Source organism: Silurus aristotelis (genome assembly GCF_946808225.1).
Source record: "Silurus aristotelis genome assembly, chromosome: 19".
NCBI lineage: Eukaryota > Metazoa > Chordata > Actinopteri > Siluriformes > Siluridae > Silurus > Silurus aristotelis.
The window spans coordinates 19,977,978-19,995,695 of NC_139592.1; the positions used below are offsets into that span (position 1 = coordinate 19,977,978).

At 41.8% G+C, this 17,718-nt stretch overlaps 1 protein-coding gene across 1 annotated transcript in view; it reads right to left on the minus strand.

Annotated features, from left to right (window-relative positions):
• Positions 1-17,718, minus strand: part of magi3a (membrane associated guanylate kinase, WW and PDZ domain containing 3a) — a 127,078-nt gene that overhangs the window by 35,752 nt on the left and 73,608 nt on the right. Inside the window, exons 3-5 of the mRNA XM_083570694.1 lie at positions 17,268-17,384; positions 9,214-9,333; positions 1,228-1,434 (exon numbers count right to left, since the gene is read on the minus strand). Of these exons, the coding sequence (XP_083426820.1) occupies positions 1,228-1,434; positions 9,214-9,333; positions 17,268-17,384 (444 nt within the window). The remainder of the gene's footprint in view (positions 1-1,227; positions 1,435-9,213; positions 9,334-17,267; positions 17,385-17,718) is intronic.

Below are 17,718 nucleotides of genomic sequence, written 5' to 3' on the forward strand. Positions count from 1 at the left end.
ATGACACAGCAAAACGCTTAACAAGCTCCACTGGAAGCTTGTTGAAGAGCAAAGCTTGGCAGTCTGACAAAACCTGACACAGAGCTAAAGCCCTGTCTGAGACCAGGTGTGTAATATCCATCACACGAAATCACAAGGCAAATTTTAATATGCATCGCTTTCAGTTTTTCCCTCGCAGAGACAGACGCTGTTATTTAGAGTCATTCTTTAAGAACAGATAAGCGTGTGCCTCTTCAGGAACTAGCAGTGGACGGACATATACAAGATAAGGATGTGAGCAAGTGAAATTCTGGTTATCTGAAGGCAATTGATGTCGTTCCTTTAAAGGGGGGCTGCTAAGCCATTCTTTTTCGTCTCGGAGAACGCGTTCGGAGGGCTAAGAGTTCACCTCAAGCTACTTGAATGTTGTCCAGTCAACACCCTCAGGCCATGTCCACCACGAATACGTTTACTTTTCTCTCCGTTTTTGGCCTTCCGTCCACAGTGAGATGGCATTTTTAACGAAAAGGTAGCTTTTTGTACGATTGCTTTATTATTATTAGCATTGTTACCATCATTTTTTCATATTCATTATTGAATTCAAAACATTTACTTATGCATATGCATGGTGGATAAATCTAAGAAATAAATAGGCTATGTTAACAAACTAGAGGTTGAACGTTAGAACCGATACAGACAGCTAGGTTGACTCGTGCTATTACATAAATATAATATAGCGCTCTCCGTGCAGCGCGCCGGCTCAGATGTAAAAACAAACAGCACATAGGGCCAGTGATTCGCCCCTAGAGGTCGCTCTTTTAATGACAGCCGACCGGAAGCCGGAAAAACTATCAGAATGGGTTTCTGCCGGGTTCCAGCAATCAACTATCGGAGCCTCTACCTTTATTAATAACTAAGGGAAACTTTTGTTTGAAATCCAACCTTTATTATCGAATACAGATATGTATTATATACTGTTCAGAGGGCTGTTCCTAATGTGCGTGTTGTTTGAGGGGTGGTGGGTATTCAGACCATGTGCTGTGGTTTTAAGACCTTTGCCCCTGAGTTTACATAGAATGGTGCAAGTTCGGCGTGTGGACACGACTTGATGACTTGCCAACTCAAAGGTGTCAACCCAAAACTCAAACTCATCACTCAAACAAGAGCTGGTTTCGATCCTGCCTGCCAAGAATGGAAATCTGAAAACTGACAATTTCGGTTTAAAAATACAACAAATAAGAATCTCACCTGTAAGTCCATTCACGAGCGAGGGCCTCTCGTCATCGTCTTCTTCCTCAGGTGCCGCGCTGTCCTTCCTCTCCATCTTGCTGACCGAGGTGGTCCTCTTGCGCTGCACCTCGTTTTCAAACTCCTCGTCAAACAGTACTTGGTCCACCAGGTCCGGCTGCACGGGGCTGGGCTCGGCCGGGGGTTTGGGGGTGCCGTAATAATTACCTGCAGCGGAGAACAGATTGCGCGCATCACGGCCATGCGTTTTAAGATCGACTTTCACGTGCCGAGACACAGCAGCTCGTTGCTGCCTGAAATCGAATTCTGAAACTAATTCACAGCACTGCAAGCGTCTGGAATCTCATGTTTGGTATGATGGGTAACTCTATAAGCGGCGAATCTGACAAACCAGAATTCAGGACACACTAATCTTCTAATGTGACTTACAATAACAATACAGTATATGAAGCGATATAAAAAGTGAACAGGCATCGTTTTCACTTTCTAATTCTATTTATGATTAAAATCTAATCAAATTTTGCAGTGTTTTTTTTTTTTTTTGCCTGTCAAAACTTTAACCCAATAATTTTGCGCATCCCGATCTCTGTGTGTTTGTATATGTTGGTTACTGCTTGCTTTATTAATGCCTGTATTTACAGCAGCCTGTAGGAGGCTCCCTACAGCCCCTTCTACCTGGGAGAAAAGCGTTCTGAGTAAAATTTGCGAATGCCAACGCTTCAGAGAGCACAAACCCGTCCTAAAAGAAGAGATTTTTGCTCTCCTTGACATTACGAGGTCTCTGCTCTTCTCTTGACACTACCCGGGGCTGACGAGTGCTGCGTGGAAGCGTCAGGGGACGTGGAATTCAATTACAGAGCGGCATTATCACGCGCTAGTACAAAAGTGAAAGGAGGGAAAAACAGTGTGACGGGGATATATTTAGACGAGGTCTTTATATGGCTGTGGGAGCACTTTCGAGGCGCTTTAAAATGGTCATTACGCTGCATTATTATAACATTACAGCCTCGCTCGGTTACCACGGTTACCAAATTCACCTCGTGCTGCTTGTCAGGCTCTGCGTTTTTTCAGTCATCGTTGAGCAGAACTGGCTTTAACATTTCGCTAATTTGCTAACATCCTACATTTTGGAATCTAGTTTGAATCTATGGCATGAAAGCATGGAATCTTGTACTGGGGATCATTTCACTTTGATCCTCTAAACTTCCCCCAAAGACCTGCAAAACCTGCTGCTGTAAACAAAAAAACAACAAATCTAACACTCATTCCAAGATCCTTCACTGTTTGTCTTCACTCTTCATCCCCTGTATAATGATTAATTATCCCACCCACTGCTTTCCCATTGCCCACAAGAGTTTCACTTATGAGTCTGCCACCTTGTCCAGGTTTCTATTTAATGATTTCTCGGGTAGTTTTTCCTGGCCGCTTTTCACAGTTTTATGCGAACTTTTCATTCCAAATTTTTTTTCACGATTTTATTTTCTCGTGATCTTGACAAACATCGTTCCTCTGGCACTTCATTTTGCGGTGTATTCAGCATAAGCACATGTTCTAGAGGCAGCATCGACGCATCATGGACAATAATCAGAACCGTTTGTGGCGAGTCGTGATCACGATTCTAAACCTAAACCTTACTGATTTAATAGTGTCTAGTGCAACATTCTTGAAAGACCTGATTCTTTCACAGGATTTCTCCTGTGGCCTTTTAGCACTTTTAGACAAAACATCTGGAGTCGGTTTAAAAAAACAAAAAAAAAAATTTCCCTCTTTAATTTCCTCTGGAACGTCCGAATCATCCTTCTCTACTGCCACGGTCTCACAGCCTGGTATGTGTCCATCCATCACACCTGAACGGAGATATGAGGAAGCACGACGCCTTTAACCGGTTACGTCTCCGACGAGTCAGTCTACCGTGTGATGAATCGCCCATAAACATACCATTAGTCATCCGTGAACACGAGCGCACTCGGCTCGAAAGGACAGGAGGAAAACGGAGAGAACGAGATGGAAAAAAAGCGATCTGAGATCATCTGTAATGTCACTGATTAGGAGGAAATCTGCAGAAAAAAAATCGCAAAGCTTGCGGAATTTTGCGGAATTTTCAAATCGACCAAAATCTCTATAGGAAATGCCAAGATTTGAATGCCAATCATTTAATAATCACCTCGGCAACAAACGTTAACATCCAACATCAGTCAATCCTGAAGGGTCTATTGGCTCATTCATTAAAAGCATGGAAAGCTAAGCTAAGCTTTGGTGCGGAATTAATTGGGCTGACAAAGAATCTGTAAATATGCTGCTTGCTGAAAGAGGACACGAGCTTTGGTTATCGCAGGAATGAGAAAAAATGATCTCGTTGACCGCTGCAAGCTGATTTGAGTATTTAAGAAACTGTTGATCATGTGGGATTTTTACACGTGACAGACGGACGGTTTCTACAGCAGATCTCTTTGTTTGTTTGTTTTTTTTAATCTATCCCTTTGGCCGATGCTTTTCAAAACACCATATCACGCATTAGCGATTGTTCTTTAAGTCAAGTCAGTGTCACCACTCTGCAGTCATGGTGAGCAGAAAAGCATTTGTTGAACCATGAGGCAGATCGGCTTCTGTAGCAAAAGAACACACTGGCTTCTGCTTCCTGTCAGCAGAGATGGAAAATGTACACACATCTTTCACCCAAGTGCAGATACTCATGATTTTGAACACTCTGGTAAAAGCTAAAGTACTGACGACTTTTTGGAGCTCCGACATGTACTTCAGTAAAAAGTAATCATTACTAATACTTGTTTCAGTGTCACGCTGGTAACTGAACCCTAAATCGTAGTAATATATTAATTCAAAAGGAATTTCAAATGTCGTTACCTAACGAATGTATTCAGGCCGAACATCCACCATATAGAACACAAGCAGAGAGAAGATGATGATCAGGATGTTCTCGGTCATGTTTACATCACTGACTCACTCGGTCTCATCCACGTTGACCCCAGACTTCTTGTTACCTTCGGCCTGCTCATTGTTAGCTTTGTAAACTAGCCTCCGTCTGTGGTGCGTGAAAGTCTGGAAATGATACACCAGTGGTTGATTGAAAAAAGCCGCGCAATGACAAGAAACAGGTCGAAGGGGCTGAAAACGGTGCGCAATGAAAAGAAGAAATATTGATCTTGTCACCGAATAGAGTCTGGTTTGGAAATGTAAGCAGTGGAAAGTACAGATTTTTGTGTATAAAAAAAAAAAAAAAAAAAAAAAAAAAAAAGTATAAAAAAGTGAAAAGAACCGATACCTGAAAAAACTTCTGAAGTACAGTAACGAATGGGACGTGGCGGGAAAAAGTTTGAGAGAAAAAATTATTCCCGCCGACGCTACCAATGCCTCTGCTTGAACTCCTAATCTATTCAATGACTTTGCTGTCTGGGGCGTGGGATTGATGCGATGAAAAAGAAATAAAATCGGATGCAGCTTCAGTTACGTCTCTATAAAAATGCACCGTCCATGAAGCCAAGAAATCGGATGATATTATTCTAGCAGCGCAATAAATATATTTCCAGATCTATATTGAGACAGCGGCCTCAAAGTTCAGGGAATAAATAAACGAATAAAAAAAAAGCAAGAAAAACAAACCACCTGGAGCTCTTTTCCATGCAGTAGCCAGCAGGGTGTCCAGTAATATATTACTGACCTCTGCGTGGCATAAACACACCGAGTGTCAGAAAGTGTGGCACTGGAGCGAATCCGGCGTGACCTTCGGATGAGCGAAAAACCACGCGCGTTTCGTAAAAATCTTGTTTGTGTTTCTCCCTGCGAATGAATGGATTGCTAATGACCCCATAAATTATTTAGACCTCGAACGAGGAGTATGACTAATTCCGGCAGCAATACGCTAAATAAGAGGCATCTCTCTCTCTCTCTCTCTCCCCCTCTCTTTACACAAACACACACATGAGAGCACTCACGAGGCTGGTTTATATGGTAAACGTTGCAGCTGGTGAATAAACCCTGACTACGCTGGAATGTGAATAGAAATTCTCGAGGGTCAGGAGTGTTGGGAGTCAGCTGTGACCTTTTCCTCTCGCTGAGAAACGTGGAATAATGTGAAAGAGTTCTCGGTGGGGAAAAAATAAATAAAATCACCCTATTACAACAGCTTATGGAAGACGTGGCAAGGGAGCGCATTTAAGGAGCTAAATGTCAGGATTATGTCTGAATTTGAATCGGTTCGAAAAGGATGGTCGCATTAATCCGGTTCGTTTGAGTGAATTGACTCGGAATCAACTCGAAAGTGAATCGAACATGCATTTTTGTATCAGTGGCAGACCGTGCACTTCACACCCAGGCCTTCAGTGGTGTCCTGCCCAAATCACTTATTATGACCAATAGAAACCACCAATAACAGAGCGCCGCGTGACAGACTGAAAATGAATGGCATTAATAAAGCAGGAAACCCAATGCGCACAATTCAAAAAGTCTCCTTTCACTGCAGCCACAGCCGCACTACATCATCTCCAGCAGAAGCAGCGATATTACGCATAAACCCCATAGAAGGTTTTCTGTGCGTTTAAATTGTGCTAACACTACGCGGGGAAAAAACACAAAAGTAGAAATGCTTCATGAAAAAGGTGACCTTTCCTCCAGCTTTCCTTGAAAAGTCCGTCTTGACACGGAGGCATTTTGATAGTTTTGACTAGCGCGCTCGTTGACGTCAAAATTGCTGATCCTAGTAGTGGTCAGTCTGATTGGTTAAAGCGCCAGCTTCAGGTAACAGTGTACAATGAACAAAAAGCCCACAGTGATGACCTTACAGCAATATGTGATGTGACGGCTGCAATCCGATTGGATAAAAACTCAGCAGTGCACCTGAGAGAAATGATATGAAATGAAGAGAAGGGACTATTGGGAATGTTTAAATATATCTTCAAAGGACACAAATATATTTTTTGATACGCAAGTTATAGATTCTGATCAAAATATTGATTGATTTAGTGTCTTTTTTTTTATACATGAAACTGAATCAAGTCTAAGGATGGCGCTGTGGTGCTGCAAATAAAATGCTCTGGATATTTGGCTTCGAAACAAAGCAAAACAAAATCCGAACGCTAAATAAATGATGTAGCACTTGATTGAGCGCCTTCCTTTTGTTTTCTCAACGATTTAATGATTTCGGGTGCACACTTGCTAAACGCTTACCTTCTTTCCATCGCCGTGTTTCTGACCGATGAACGAACACCAGTCAGGCTTTTGTTTGCTTGTTTTTATTTTCCCCCCTTTTTTTTTGATTTGTTCAATTTCTGTAGGTGCAGTCTGGACACATCCCAAACCAAATAAGTGTTCATTCGTTCTGATTGGTCTGAAAGTGCACTGCTTTCCTTCTCGCTATGCCTCGACACGTATCGTCACGCAGAGCAGCGATGTTTAGGTCCTTTGGCAGAGAGCGTGGTGTTGTGAGATTCCATCCGGATACACAGTGAATTTCCGATATATCACCAAAATCATGGGGACACCAGACTTTTCCAGCCATATGTGGTTCCTTCATCAACTTTTACCACACAATTTGTATAGCATTAAATTTTCCCTTCACTTGCACAAGGAGATCCAAACCATGGCAATACCCCTCTGCATGAGGCTAGGTCCATTTGAAGTTAAGTGTCCAAAAACATGTCTGTTAATCCCCCCGTTAACCCCCACCCCTGCCCGCCCCACCTGTTATAACCCATCAATTACTGTACAGTGACTCATTGATGAATCAGAAATTGTTGAAATGTGATTCAACTCCATCAGGAAGTCAATCCAAAATGCCCTGGATTTTTTCAGCATTTCATTTCGTTATGATCCTCCAAGGAAAAAGATGATCAAAAGCCCATTTTCTTTCTTTCAAACGCACAGGACGGACCCCCAACCTCAATCCATTCATTCCTAGCATAGCCCGGGTGATTTATTTATTATTTTTTATAAAGGCCAAGAAATTCTCTCCTGCACACATAATCCAGTGGGTTTGAACATTCCCACAGCTTTAAGTCTCAAAGGGAATAAAGGAGTTCGAGAAGAATTGAGGACATCCATCCGTATGAGCTCCTGCCCAGGATGGAGTGTTAGAGTGAAATGTGTGGCTGAGATCACAATTGTTACTAATCCCATCCAAATTTGGTAAAAGACCCACATAAATTCACTCCAGGAAGTAAAAAAAAAAAAAAAAAAACACTGTCAGAAATACATGATCTTCCAGAGTTGTTCAGTATCAAGATCCTAACAAACCTACAGCCTACATACATGTTCAGCAGTCATGTGACCCAAATATAAAAAAAAAAGAATCACGATTAAAAAAGCTATGTCCATCATAAACATCTATCCTTTCCACAAGTCGCAGGTTGTGCATTTCACACCCAGTGCTTCAGTGGCGTCCTACCTGAACAAGTCCACCTCTTAATACCATCATTATGACCCCCTGGCTGTAGAAACCATCAGTATTATAGAAAGACGCAGTATAACGGAGCGTCGCATCAAACACAGGAATCTCATACAGAGAACAAACAGCATTAATACAGCAAAAACAAGTCTCCTTTCACTGCAGCCACAACCTGCACCGCCCGCATACATCATGTCCAGCAGAAGCATCCTTATTAAATGTCCCTCACAAAATGTCCCCGAGTCTTCCATGCATGTTAGTGCATTTGTTTGACAGTTTTCCTGGAAAAATTGGGTGTTTCTGTGCAAATTATACAAAGCTAACCGAACAAATGGTTCATGTTTTCTCCGGCTTCTCTCAATCACTTCTCCTCCGTCAGCACGTTGTAGCATTAAAAAAAACACTCGTAGGTCCACAGAAATACAGTATGTTCGAGCTTGTTCAGTTTGCACATGCACAGATGCAGTCTCTGACTGTCCAATCCAAGGATGCGGAAATGTTACGGGTCACCTGCTGGATGGCCCCGGTGCTTCGAGCAAAATGTATTCGAATCTGTATTCGATGTGTGACGGCTGAAATCTGACTGGATAGAAACTCTAACGTAAACAGACACTCTTAGAAGCACACCTGAGAGAAAAGCTCTGAAATGAAGACAAATGTGCTATTGGGAATCATTGAATACATGTATTCATAGACAATATATATGAACAATGGTATGTCAGTGATTCTGAGTTTAGGCCAGAAGAGAAGGCCTTGCTACAGACGTCCTCTGGAAACGTTACACAACATAAACACCTTAATTAAGTTCAAGCCTTAAAAAAAAAAAAAAAACTAAATGAATACTCTTCCATGCAGAAAAAGCAGAAGACAGGATGATATAGCGGGAGAGGCATCCCGAACTAATTTCAGGGGAAAGACGAGGTATCATTGACCAGAATTAGCTGCTGTGAAATTATCCTTCAGTACCGAAATACCGGGAGACCTGAAAGCGCACATCAGTCACGGAGACGGACCCGGATCCTGTCCGAAAGCATCCAGTTGTGACCTCACCTCCGTGTCGACCTGATTTCCTTTTCTCGCTGTTTTAAAGTGCGCTTTTTTTATAGGGAGGGAAAAAAACGTCCTTAATGACTCAGGGGAGGATCATTAACACGTCCTCCTGAGCCATCATGGGGTTTAGAGACGTGCTGTTTTACTCAACACAATGCAGGGACACGAAAGTCTTTATTCAAACTGAAATGTGTGTGTGTGTGTGTGTGTGTGTGTGTGTGTGTGTATATGTATGTATATATATATATATATATATATATATATATATATATATATATATATATATATATATATATATATATATATACACATACACACATACATACACACACACACACACACACACACACACACATACATGCAGCACAAAAGGTTTACTGCTACCTCTAGGAGCTCTAAGGCTTCGCATCATTGAGCTTTCATCTCGAGATACGCTTTAAGATGGACCGAGGGCCTGGTTAGCGTTTGTGTTCGGCAAACAGCGACTCGCTAACTAGCCCACATCGCTGATCTTTGTGCTCCCACACACTCTTACGCACCATCGTAGGTCCCGCTCTCCAGCAGCAGCCCGCTTTCCTCCAGAACTCGGAACTCCTCCACACCGATGAAGTTATAGTCGACGCCGGGAACCTCCCCCTCCCGCGGCTGTCTTGTGGTACCTGCCGGGAAAAAAAAACAAACAAACGCAGAACAAAGGGTCAGGCTTCGGATCTCAGGCGTCTGATAAAACAGGAAGGATGAAAGAAAGAATCTTTTCTTCGGATCGCTGTTAGTTATTGGTTGTAAAAAAATAAATAAATTATAATATAATATATATAAATAAAAGTGTATATATATATATATATATATATATATATATATATATATATATATATATATATATATATATATATATATATAAATAAAAGTTTCAAAGTAAAAAAAATGTTCTTTCAGTGCACCGAGTTCAAAAACAGTGGCTTCTTGTTTTTACTTTTATACTAAACATATAAAGCTACACTGATCACACTGATCCTTTCATCTTTGCTCTTCCTTGAGGAACTCTTCCCCCAGGGGGCAGTGTTGTTTAACGCAGCAGCTCCGAATGACCGATAGCTAAATTCAAGAAAAATATCACAAATTTTTATTTTATTTTTTTTTTAAAGAAGATTCTACAATGACCTTTGAAACTTATCGTGTCAATCAAAATAAATTGCTGGAAAAGACAACCTCAATTTCACCAAAAATATGCAAATGGAGGAGTTTGTGAATATGCACGTCTAGAAAACACTGCACTACTTTATTGAATAAACGGTGTTATGGAATTGGGTTGTTGGATTAACGTGTCCTTCCTGGCTCTCTTATCCAGAGTTCGACCGCACGCTTATCTCGACTTACTGGTTAATGTTTAAACACGCTGGATTCCTGATACGTTACTGTATGCATTGATTGTTTTGTTCCTGTGCAATGATTAAACAGCCAGAGCAGGAGCTGAAATGTCATGGAGACACTTAAAGTTGCGTTCAAGCGCAAGCTTAGGATGCAGATTCAAGTCCAAAAGTTATATTGGAGATATAAATATATATATATATATATACATACACACATATATACACACACACACACACACACACACACACACACACACACAATTATATAGGATGATTTTGGATTTCCCTTCACTTTGTTAATGAGACCCAAATCCAGCAAGACAATGCACCTGTGCACAATCCCAGCTCCATGAAGATCTGCTTTACATGGGTTGGACTGGAAGATCTTGAGTGGCCTGCTATAAAGCTCTGACCTCAACCCTATTTGGATGAGGCCTGGGGTGGAGTCAGCACTCCAATTCCTCCCAGTACACATCAGTACCTGACTACCAACACCCTTGTGGCTGAATGAAATCTCAGAAATCTCCACAACCACACCCCAAAATCTAGCGGCACATCTTCCCAGAAGAGTGGAAGATATATGCGGAATCGGATGTGAATTGGGCGAATGTATATAATATAAAAAGAAGCCCTTTCGCTCAGGAAGCCTCACACTCAAAGAAAAAAGGGATGGCGAGACCCCTGCTGTAGACCATCAACTTTAAATAGAAGCATGAAAAGAAAAAAAAACCCCAAGAGACAAAATATGTCGACATGAACAGTAATAGAATTCTTTTTCTCAGCCAGTCAAGGACCAACAGGTCATCATGGGGCAGGGGCTTGTTTCATTCCCATGCTGTCACAACACATCTGGCCCCATCTGTCACAGACACGCCGATCAACCCGACACTAGTGACGGGAGGCTCATGATTTCGGCTGCAGAGGTGAGTGGAAGATTTCCTATGCAAATTATGTGTTTGACGCACTGAGTTAAAGGATTGAAGGACCTTTCTTTACTTTCCCACTCATAGCTTTTGGTCTAATTCATTGCCATTAGACTGTTACCATCAAATTTGAGGCACACAAATGTACATGATGTCTTTGGATCTAGCATCATGTTTTTCCTTCACTTTAACCAGGAGGCCCAAATCATGACAATGCCCCTGTGCACAAAGCCAGCTCCATGAAGATATGCTTTACATGGGCTTAAGTGGAAGATCTCCTACACTCCAGGCCTCCTCACTTCACCTACATCAGTACCTGACTTTCAGGACCTCACCTACATCAGTACCACAATCAGCCTGAATGAACCCCAGGCCTCTTCACCATCACATCAGCACCTGACTTTAGTAGAGCCCTTGTAGCTGAATGAGCACAAATTTCCACAAGCACACTCCAACATCTAGTGGATCTTCCCTGGAGATTCATATATATTCTTAGTGTACTTGCTCACCAGCGCGCTCTCTCTCCCTCCCTCCCTCCCTCCCTCCATCTATCTTAGAGGTCATGAGATGAGAACTCCAGAAAAAGGATGGATCAGGTTCAGTGGTCCGGATCTCTGAGTTCTAAGCCGAACGAGTGCAAAGAGCTCGTTCTGAATCGGGAGAAATGCATTGTTTTCAAAAAACGTTGCCTGTAAATACAGCTTTCTGTGGCTTCAGCTCCTGCTTTCCAAGGCTCGAGAATATTGTGTAGAATTACATTGTCAATATGCAATAAAAGGAAGATCTCCGTGTTATTTATTTATTACCGCCTGAAATCGGCTGTCTGCAACAAAAAAAAACCCTGGCTTGTGAGACGTAAAGGACCCATTTAGACGATAAAGGAACCACTGACGCTCTGGTTGTGATGCTGCACTGGAGGCCTGCACGAGAGAAACGCTCCGCTGGCGCACAGGGTGCCGTTATTGCTTAAGACGAGGTTCTAATAAGGAGAGGAATATTTCAATTGTGGTATCAAAGGAGTGCTGAGCTTTGCCGACACCTCATTACAGAGATCAGGGAAGAGCTTAAAAGGGAGGTCCTTAAAACCGTGTGAGAGAAAAAAAAAAAAAAGAAATTGGCACAGATTAAACACCTGGGCATCACAGGACCCCACTCCTTTCATTTCTGCCATCCTTCTTTTGTTTATCCGCCAAAGAGACGATTGAGAGTACCGCCATGCCATAAAGGATATGAAAGCCTCCGGGAGGAAGATAGAGAGAAAGAGAGAAGATGGCCGAAAGGATTACGTGCTGAAAGGAAAAGTGCAGCACTTGATCTCTCGTCTCGCTCCTTTTCCTGGGACATTAATGACTTCACGGACCCGGTGTCTGCACAGGGACACTCTTCTGCTGCCATGGTTATATGATGGAGCGGCGAGACGTGAACTAGATCAGCCCTGAGCAGGACGAGCCTCGTGAGGGGTTGTTAGTGTGGACAAGCCTGGACGCTGTGGCAGATTCAGGATGCGTGAATAACGAAAAGCTGAGCCTGTGGAGTCTCCATTCAATTTGGGGTTAATTTTGTACCTGCACACAATATTTTCTAACAAATTTTCTCTTCAACTGGTTGTCCAAAATATAAACAAGTAGCTAGTAGTGGTTCAACATTTTGTGGCCCGTTCCCCAATTAAAACTTCCTACCTGCAGTTATTTCTCATTTAACATCTGGCAAAAACAAAACAAAAAGAATTAAATCCCCCAAGCCTGATTCAGTGATTAAATGTGCATGGAGACCTTAAAAAGAAAGCTTGGAAGGAAGTAGCGAAGATCACTGGTCACTCTGGTGAGTGTGCAACAGTGATGGACGAAGTACACAATCCAAAGTGCTATGATTTGTTAAAGCTATAATGTTCATATTGTAGCCATTATATTATATAATCAGGGGTGGCGCTGTTCTCGTGGTATTTTTCCGGGCTCTTATTTAAAGCCGCAGTACATCCTTAAAACTTATATACTTGAATACTAAATACTTAAATTAAATACTAACATTTTTTATAAGCTCATAAATAAAAGAAAAAAGACTGATTTCGCAAAACGTAGTTGAGTAAATAGTATGATATTTGACTTAAAAATAAAAGTCCCTAAATGGAAATACTTGAGTAAAGCACAGATACGTGAAAAAGATACTTAAGTACAGTAACGGTTCACATTGACTTCGCTCGTCAGTCTGTGGGATCTCGGTCGTCATAATGTCACACTGTAGCACAGTGAATAATCTGACGCACACACAAAAAAAAGACTCGTTTTACCTCATCAATCAGTAACACGTTCAGACCCGTGTTCTCGCTCTAATGGTAGCTAGCAGCAAACAAAAACAATCTGTGGTGTTAATGTTTTTCTTGACATGAATAGGCTGCCAGTGAACATTGAAACCAGGGATCACAGACTATTGATTTTAGCCTAGGATTATAGGAATCTTTTAGGATTTCCAATATTTGGCCAAAATCATGAACTTTGGCTCAACACCCCTGTGGCTGAATGAACACAAATCTCAACAAACACACTCCAACATCTAGTGGAAGATCTTCCCAAAAGGGTGGCGGTTGTTAACAGCAAATATGGACTAAATGTGGAATGGGATGTTGGCCAGCTGTCCAAAAACTTTTTTCCATATAATTTTGCTACAAATATATTACTAAAATATATATATAAAAGTTAAAACAACAAAAAGAATATTGCACACCGCCAAGCACCATGAGGACACCATATGCAAGCATAAATATAGAGGCGTGTCCGGTGAAAGTCCATAAAAAAAATCTCCATTAAAACCAGAACCCATCTCCATTAAAACCAGAACCCATCTCCATTAAAACCAGAACCCATCTCCATTAAAACCAGAACCCATCTCCATTAAAACTAGAACCCATCTCCATTAAAACCAGAACATATCTCCATTAAAACCAGAACATATCTCGATTAAAACTAGACCCCATCTCCATTAAAACTAGACCCCATCTCCATTAAAACTAGACCCCATCTCCATTAAAACTAGACCCCATCTCCATTAAAACTAGACCCCATCTCCATTAAAACCAGACCCCATCTCCATTAAAACCAGACCCCATCTCCATTAAAACCAGACCCCATCTCCATTAAAACCAGAACATATCTCCATTAAAACCAGAACCCATCTCCATTAAAACTAGAACATATCTCCATTAACACTAGACCATATCTCCATTAACACTAGACCCCATCTCCATTAAAACTAGACCCCATCTCCATTAAAACTAGACCCCATCTCCATTAAAACTAGACCCCATCTCCATTAAAACTAGACCCCATCTCCATTAAAACTAGACCCCATCTCCATTAAAACTAGACCCCATCTCCATTAAAACTAGAACCCATGTCCATTAAAACCAGAACCCATGTCCATTAAAACCAGAACATATCTCCATTAAAACTAGAACATATCTCCAATAAAACTAAACCCCTTCTCCATTAAACTAGAACCCATCTCCATTAAAACTAGAACCCATCTCCATTAAACTAGAACCCATCTCCTGCTACAATACTATGTCCTAAAATCTGCTCTCATTTTATATAGCAGACTGGTAGATTCCTGTATATCTCAGTTGAAAATGTTGAACAATTTTAATAAACACCGTCTCTGTTTTCTCACTTGCTTTTCATGCATTCGACAGGATCCTGTTCCACACCTCTAATCTCAACCAGATGTCCAGTGGTGTGCTTTTCTACTGTGCCTTCGTATTTACCCCTAAACTGAACAGATTTACATCTTTTAAGATGCTCTAAATCCACATGCAAGCCCAATTTTATATTTGTGACTATTTTCAGGGACTCACAATTGTTTAGAAATGTCTCTTATATGGCGGTACCATTTTGACAATCGTTACAGAACTGGCCGACACGAGTGCACAGAGAGTGTCAGCACAGTGCAGACTGATGCCTCATAAATGTCAAAAAAAGCTGACTTGCTTGCAAACACACACATGAGCAACAGTTTGTAAGAGAGCTGACAGGACCGCAGTTTTATAATGCAATGTCAAACCAGATGCATGTGGCAATAGGGGGACATGTTGAATTGAAAAACTGAGTCATGAGCAAGTCAGAATAAAGCAGTGTGAGCATGGCACTGGGGATTTGCTCTCAGCCCGTACCGGTAGCGAGAAACAGTCGATTCTAATTGACGCACATTGTGAAAACGAGCTTTACAGCAATACAGATGTCGATCCACTGGATGGGAAAAAGTATTGGAACTGATTGCTTCTCCGACAATTGTGCAGGATGTTTCTGGAAGCCTTGGCGTGAAATTTGCCTGTCACCCGAACCCACACAGCTAGCTCCAAAAGGATTTGGAGTAGAAGATCTTGAGTGGCCTGCCATGGATGCGACGTTTTTCCGAAAAGCCTCCGCTTTCACAGTCCACGCTGCGATGCCAAAATGGCGTTCATCTGATTTGAAGAGGCGAAGGCTACGTTTTCATTGACGGCGGAAACGGCGAAAAATATGCGTTTTCAAACAAAAAACGTATTAATGTGGACATATAGATACTCTTTAACAGTGTTCTACTGAGCCGAACCGGTCTAAAACTGAGCTCAGAGCAGCTGCACAGGGGGTTAATACACAGTGCAGCCCCACTGTAATGAAATAACAAATTGGGTTTCTTTCATTGCCCCGAGCTGGAAGGAGCTCTAAGGAAGCACATATGACAGACCTGACACTTTATAGACAGATCAGTCTGGACACTTCATGATTAGGTTGAGGTCATATGTCGCAAAACGCTCATCATCGCATCATCAATCAACTCCAACGAAGCAGAAAAACTGATTATTTTCTTCTCCCTTACGCTACAAAAGTATTGGGACTTCTGACTTTTCCAGTACTTTGTGAGTCTTCACTGAACTGTTGGAGGTCCATAATTGTATAGGAAGTCTTTGGATGTGGTGGAATCAGGGTTGCAAAGGGGTGAAAAAATTTTCCATGGGAACTTCATCTGGGGAATTTCGGAAATATTCCAAGTTGGAAACTTACAAGGAATTTATCGGAAGTTTGGGGAAATGTGTATAAACTGTATCTTAAATATAAACGTCTTGTTTAGTTTTGCATGCAAATTACAGATTAAAAAGAAAAAAAAAAAAAAAGATTTTTGACTTTGTATAATTTTGTTGTACAGCTTACACACAGCACAAGGAAGTTTTAAACATTAATGTATGCAGTATTTATGTAATTTAAGTGAATACTCGGCAAGATGGACATTTTTCGACATTATTTTACGTGACAATGATGTCTGTTATATTATAGAGGAATGTGGTGCATGTAGGGGGCGTGGCCTTGGTAGTTTTGCAGTAAGTGTGCTTTAAGGCTAACTGGCAATTTTGTAAATTCCCAGTTTATTCCCTCTTATTCCCTTCAATTCGAATATATTCCCGTTAGTTCCCAAGGAAAGTTTCCAGTATTGAAAATTCCTTTAATTTCGCAACCCTAGGTGGCCTCTGTAAAAAACTTTCCCTCCAACTGAACTAGGAGACCCAAACCTTTTCCAGCATGACACTGCCCCTGTACACATATCCAGCTTTACATAGGTTGAAGTGGAAGATCTCTGCTATAGAGCTCTAAACCCTACTGAACACCTTTGTGATGAATGTGAACGCTGACTGCACCCCCAGACCTCCTCACCTACATCAGTACCTCACCCTTGCAGCTAAATGAGCACAAATCTAGTAGACCATCTTCCCATGAGAATGAAGGTTCTTAGAACAGCAAATGTGGAATGGGATGTTCGAAAAGCTGATGGTCAGGTGTCTGCAAACTTTTGTGAATCATTTCGAAGCTGCGCAACGAAAAATCAAATCGAGGCTGTAGCTCTCTTCTAAGAGAAAAAAAAAGAGGAGAAAGTGAGTGAGTGAGGAAAAAAAAAATGGAGGTGAAGTGCATCGCATCAGTGGCATCAATCTCCTTCCCTGGGAGCTGGCTTTGGACAGGCAGCAAGGCTGCGGATTAAAGAAGCCCAGCAGTGTGCTCGGGAGAGACGGCAGAAAAAAAGATTTACGCTCCTGTACTGCGGCGTGATAGGGTTCGCTCAGACACTCGGGAGGAGGAGAGGCTTCGTGAAGGTCGTGCGTTAAAGGAACACTCTGCTTCGGAACCCCCATCGTTAGACTGAAATATTTCTGATATGGACACCTGACCATACAAATCACATCAGCCCTACTTATAATCAGATGATTCTAAAACGGGTGGAAAGTTAAAGGCGATGTGAAGGGTATGAATGTGCAGCACGTGCGCGTGGACTCACATGGTATTGTACGTAGATACAGATTATCTCTAATCACTTGCTGGAGCTTGTGGTCCAGGGAACCTTTCTGGAACTGCAGGCTGAGGTAATGGCGTAAGTCTGTGTTCAACACCTTACCTGGGAAGAAAGAAAAAAAAAAACCATGTGTGAGCATACACTGATCAGGCATAACATTATGACCACCTGCCTAATATTGTTCCCCTTTTTGCTGCCAAAACAGTCCTGTTGCATCGAGCATCAACAGCATGAACTTCTTCAGCAATTTCTGTCGGATCAGGCCACACCCTGACCCACAACCCTGTTTCAAATTCACCATTGTTCCTTCCTTGGAGCCCTTTTGCAGACAAACATCCCACAAGAGCTGGATTTTTAAGAGATTCTCAGACCCAGTCGTCTAGACGGCACAATTTGTGAAACTCGATCAAATCCTTACGCTCGCCCATTTTTCCTG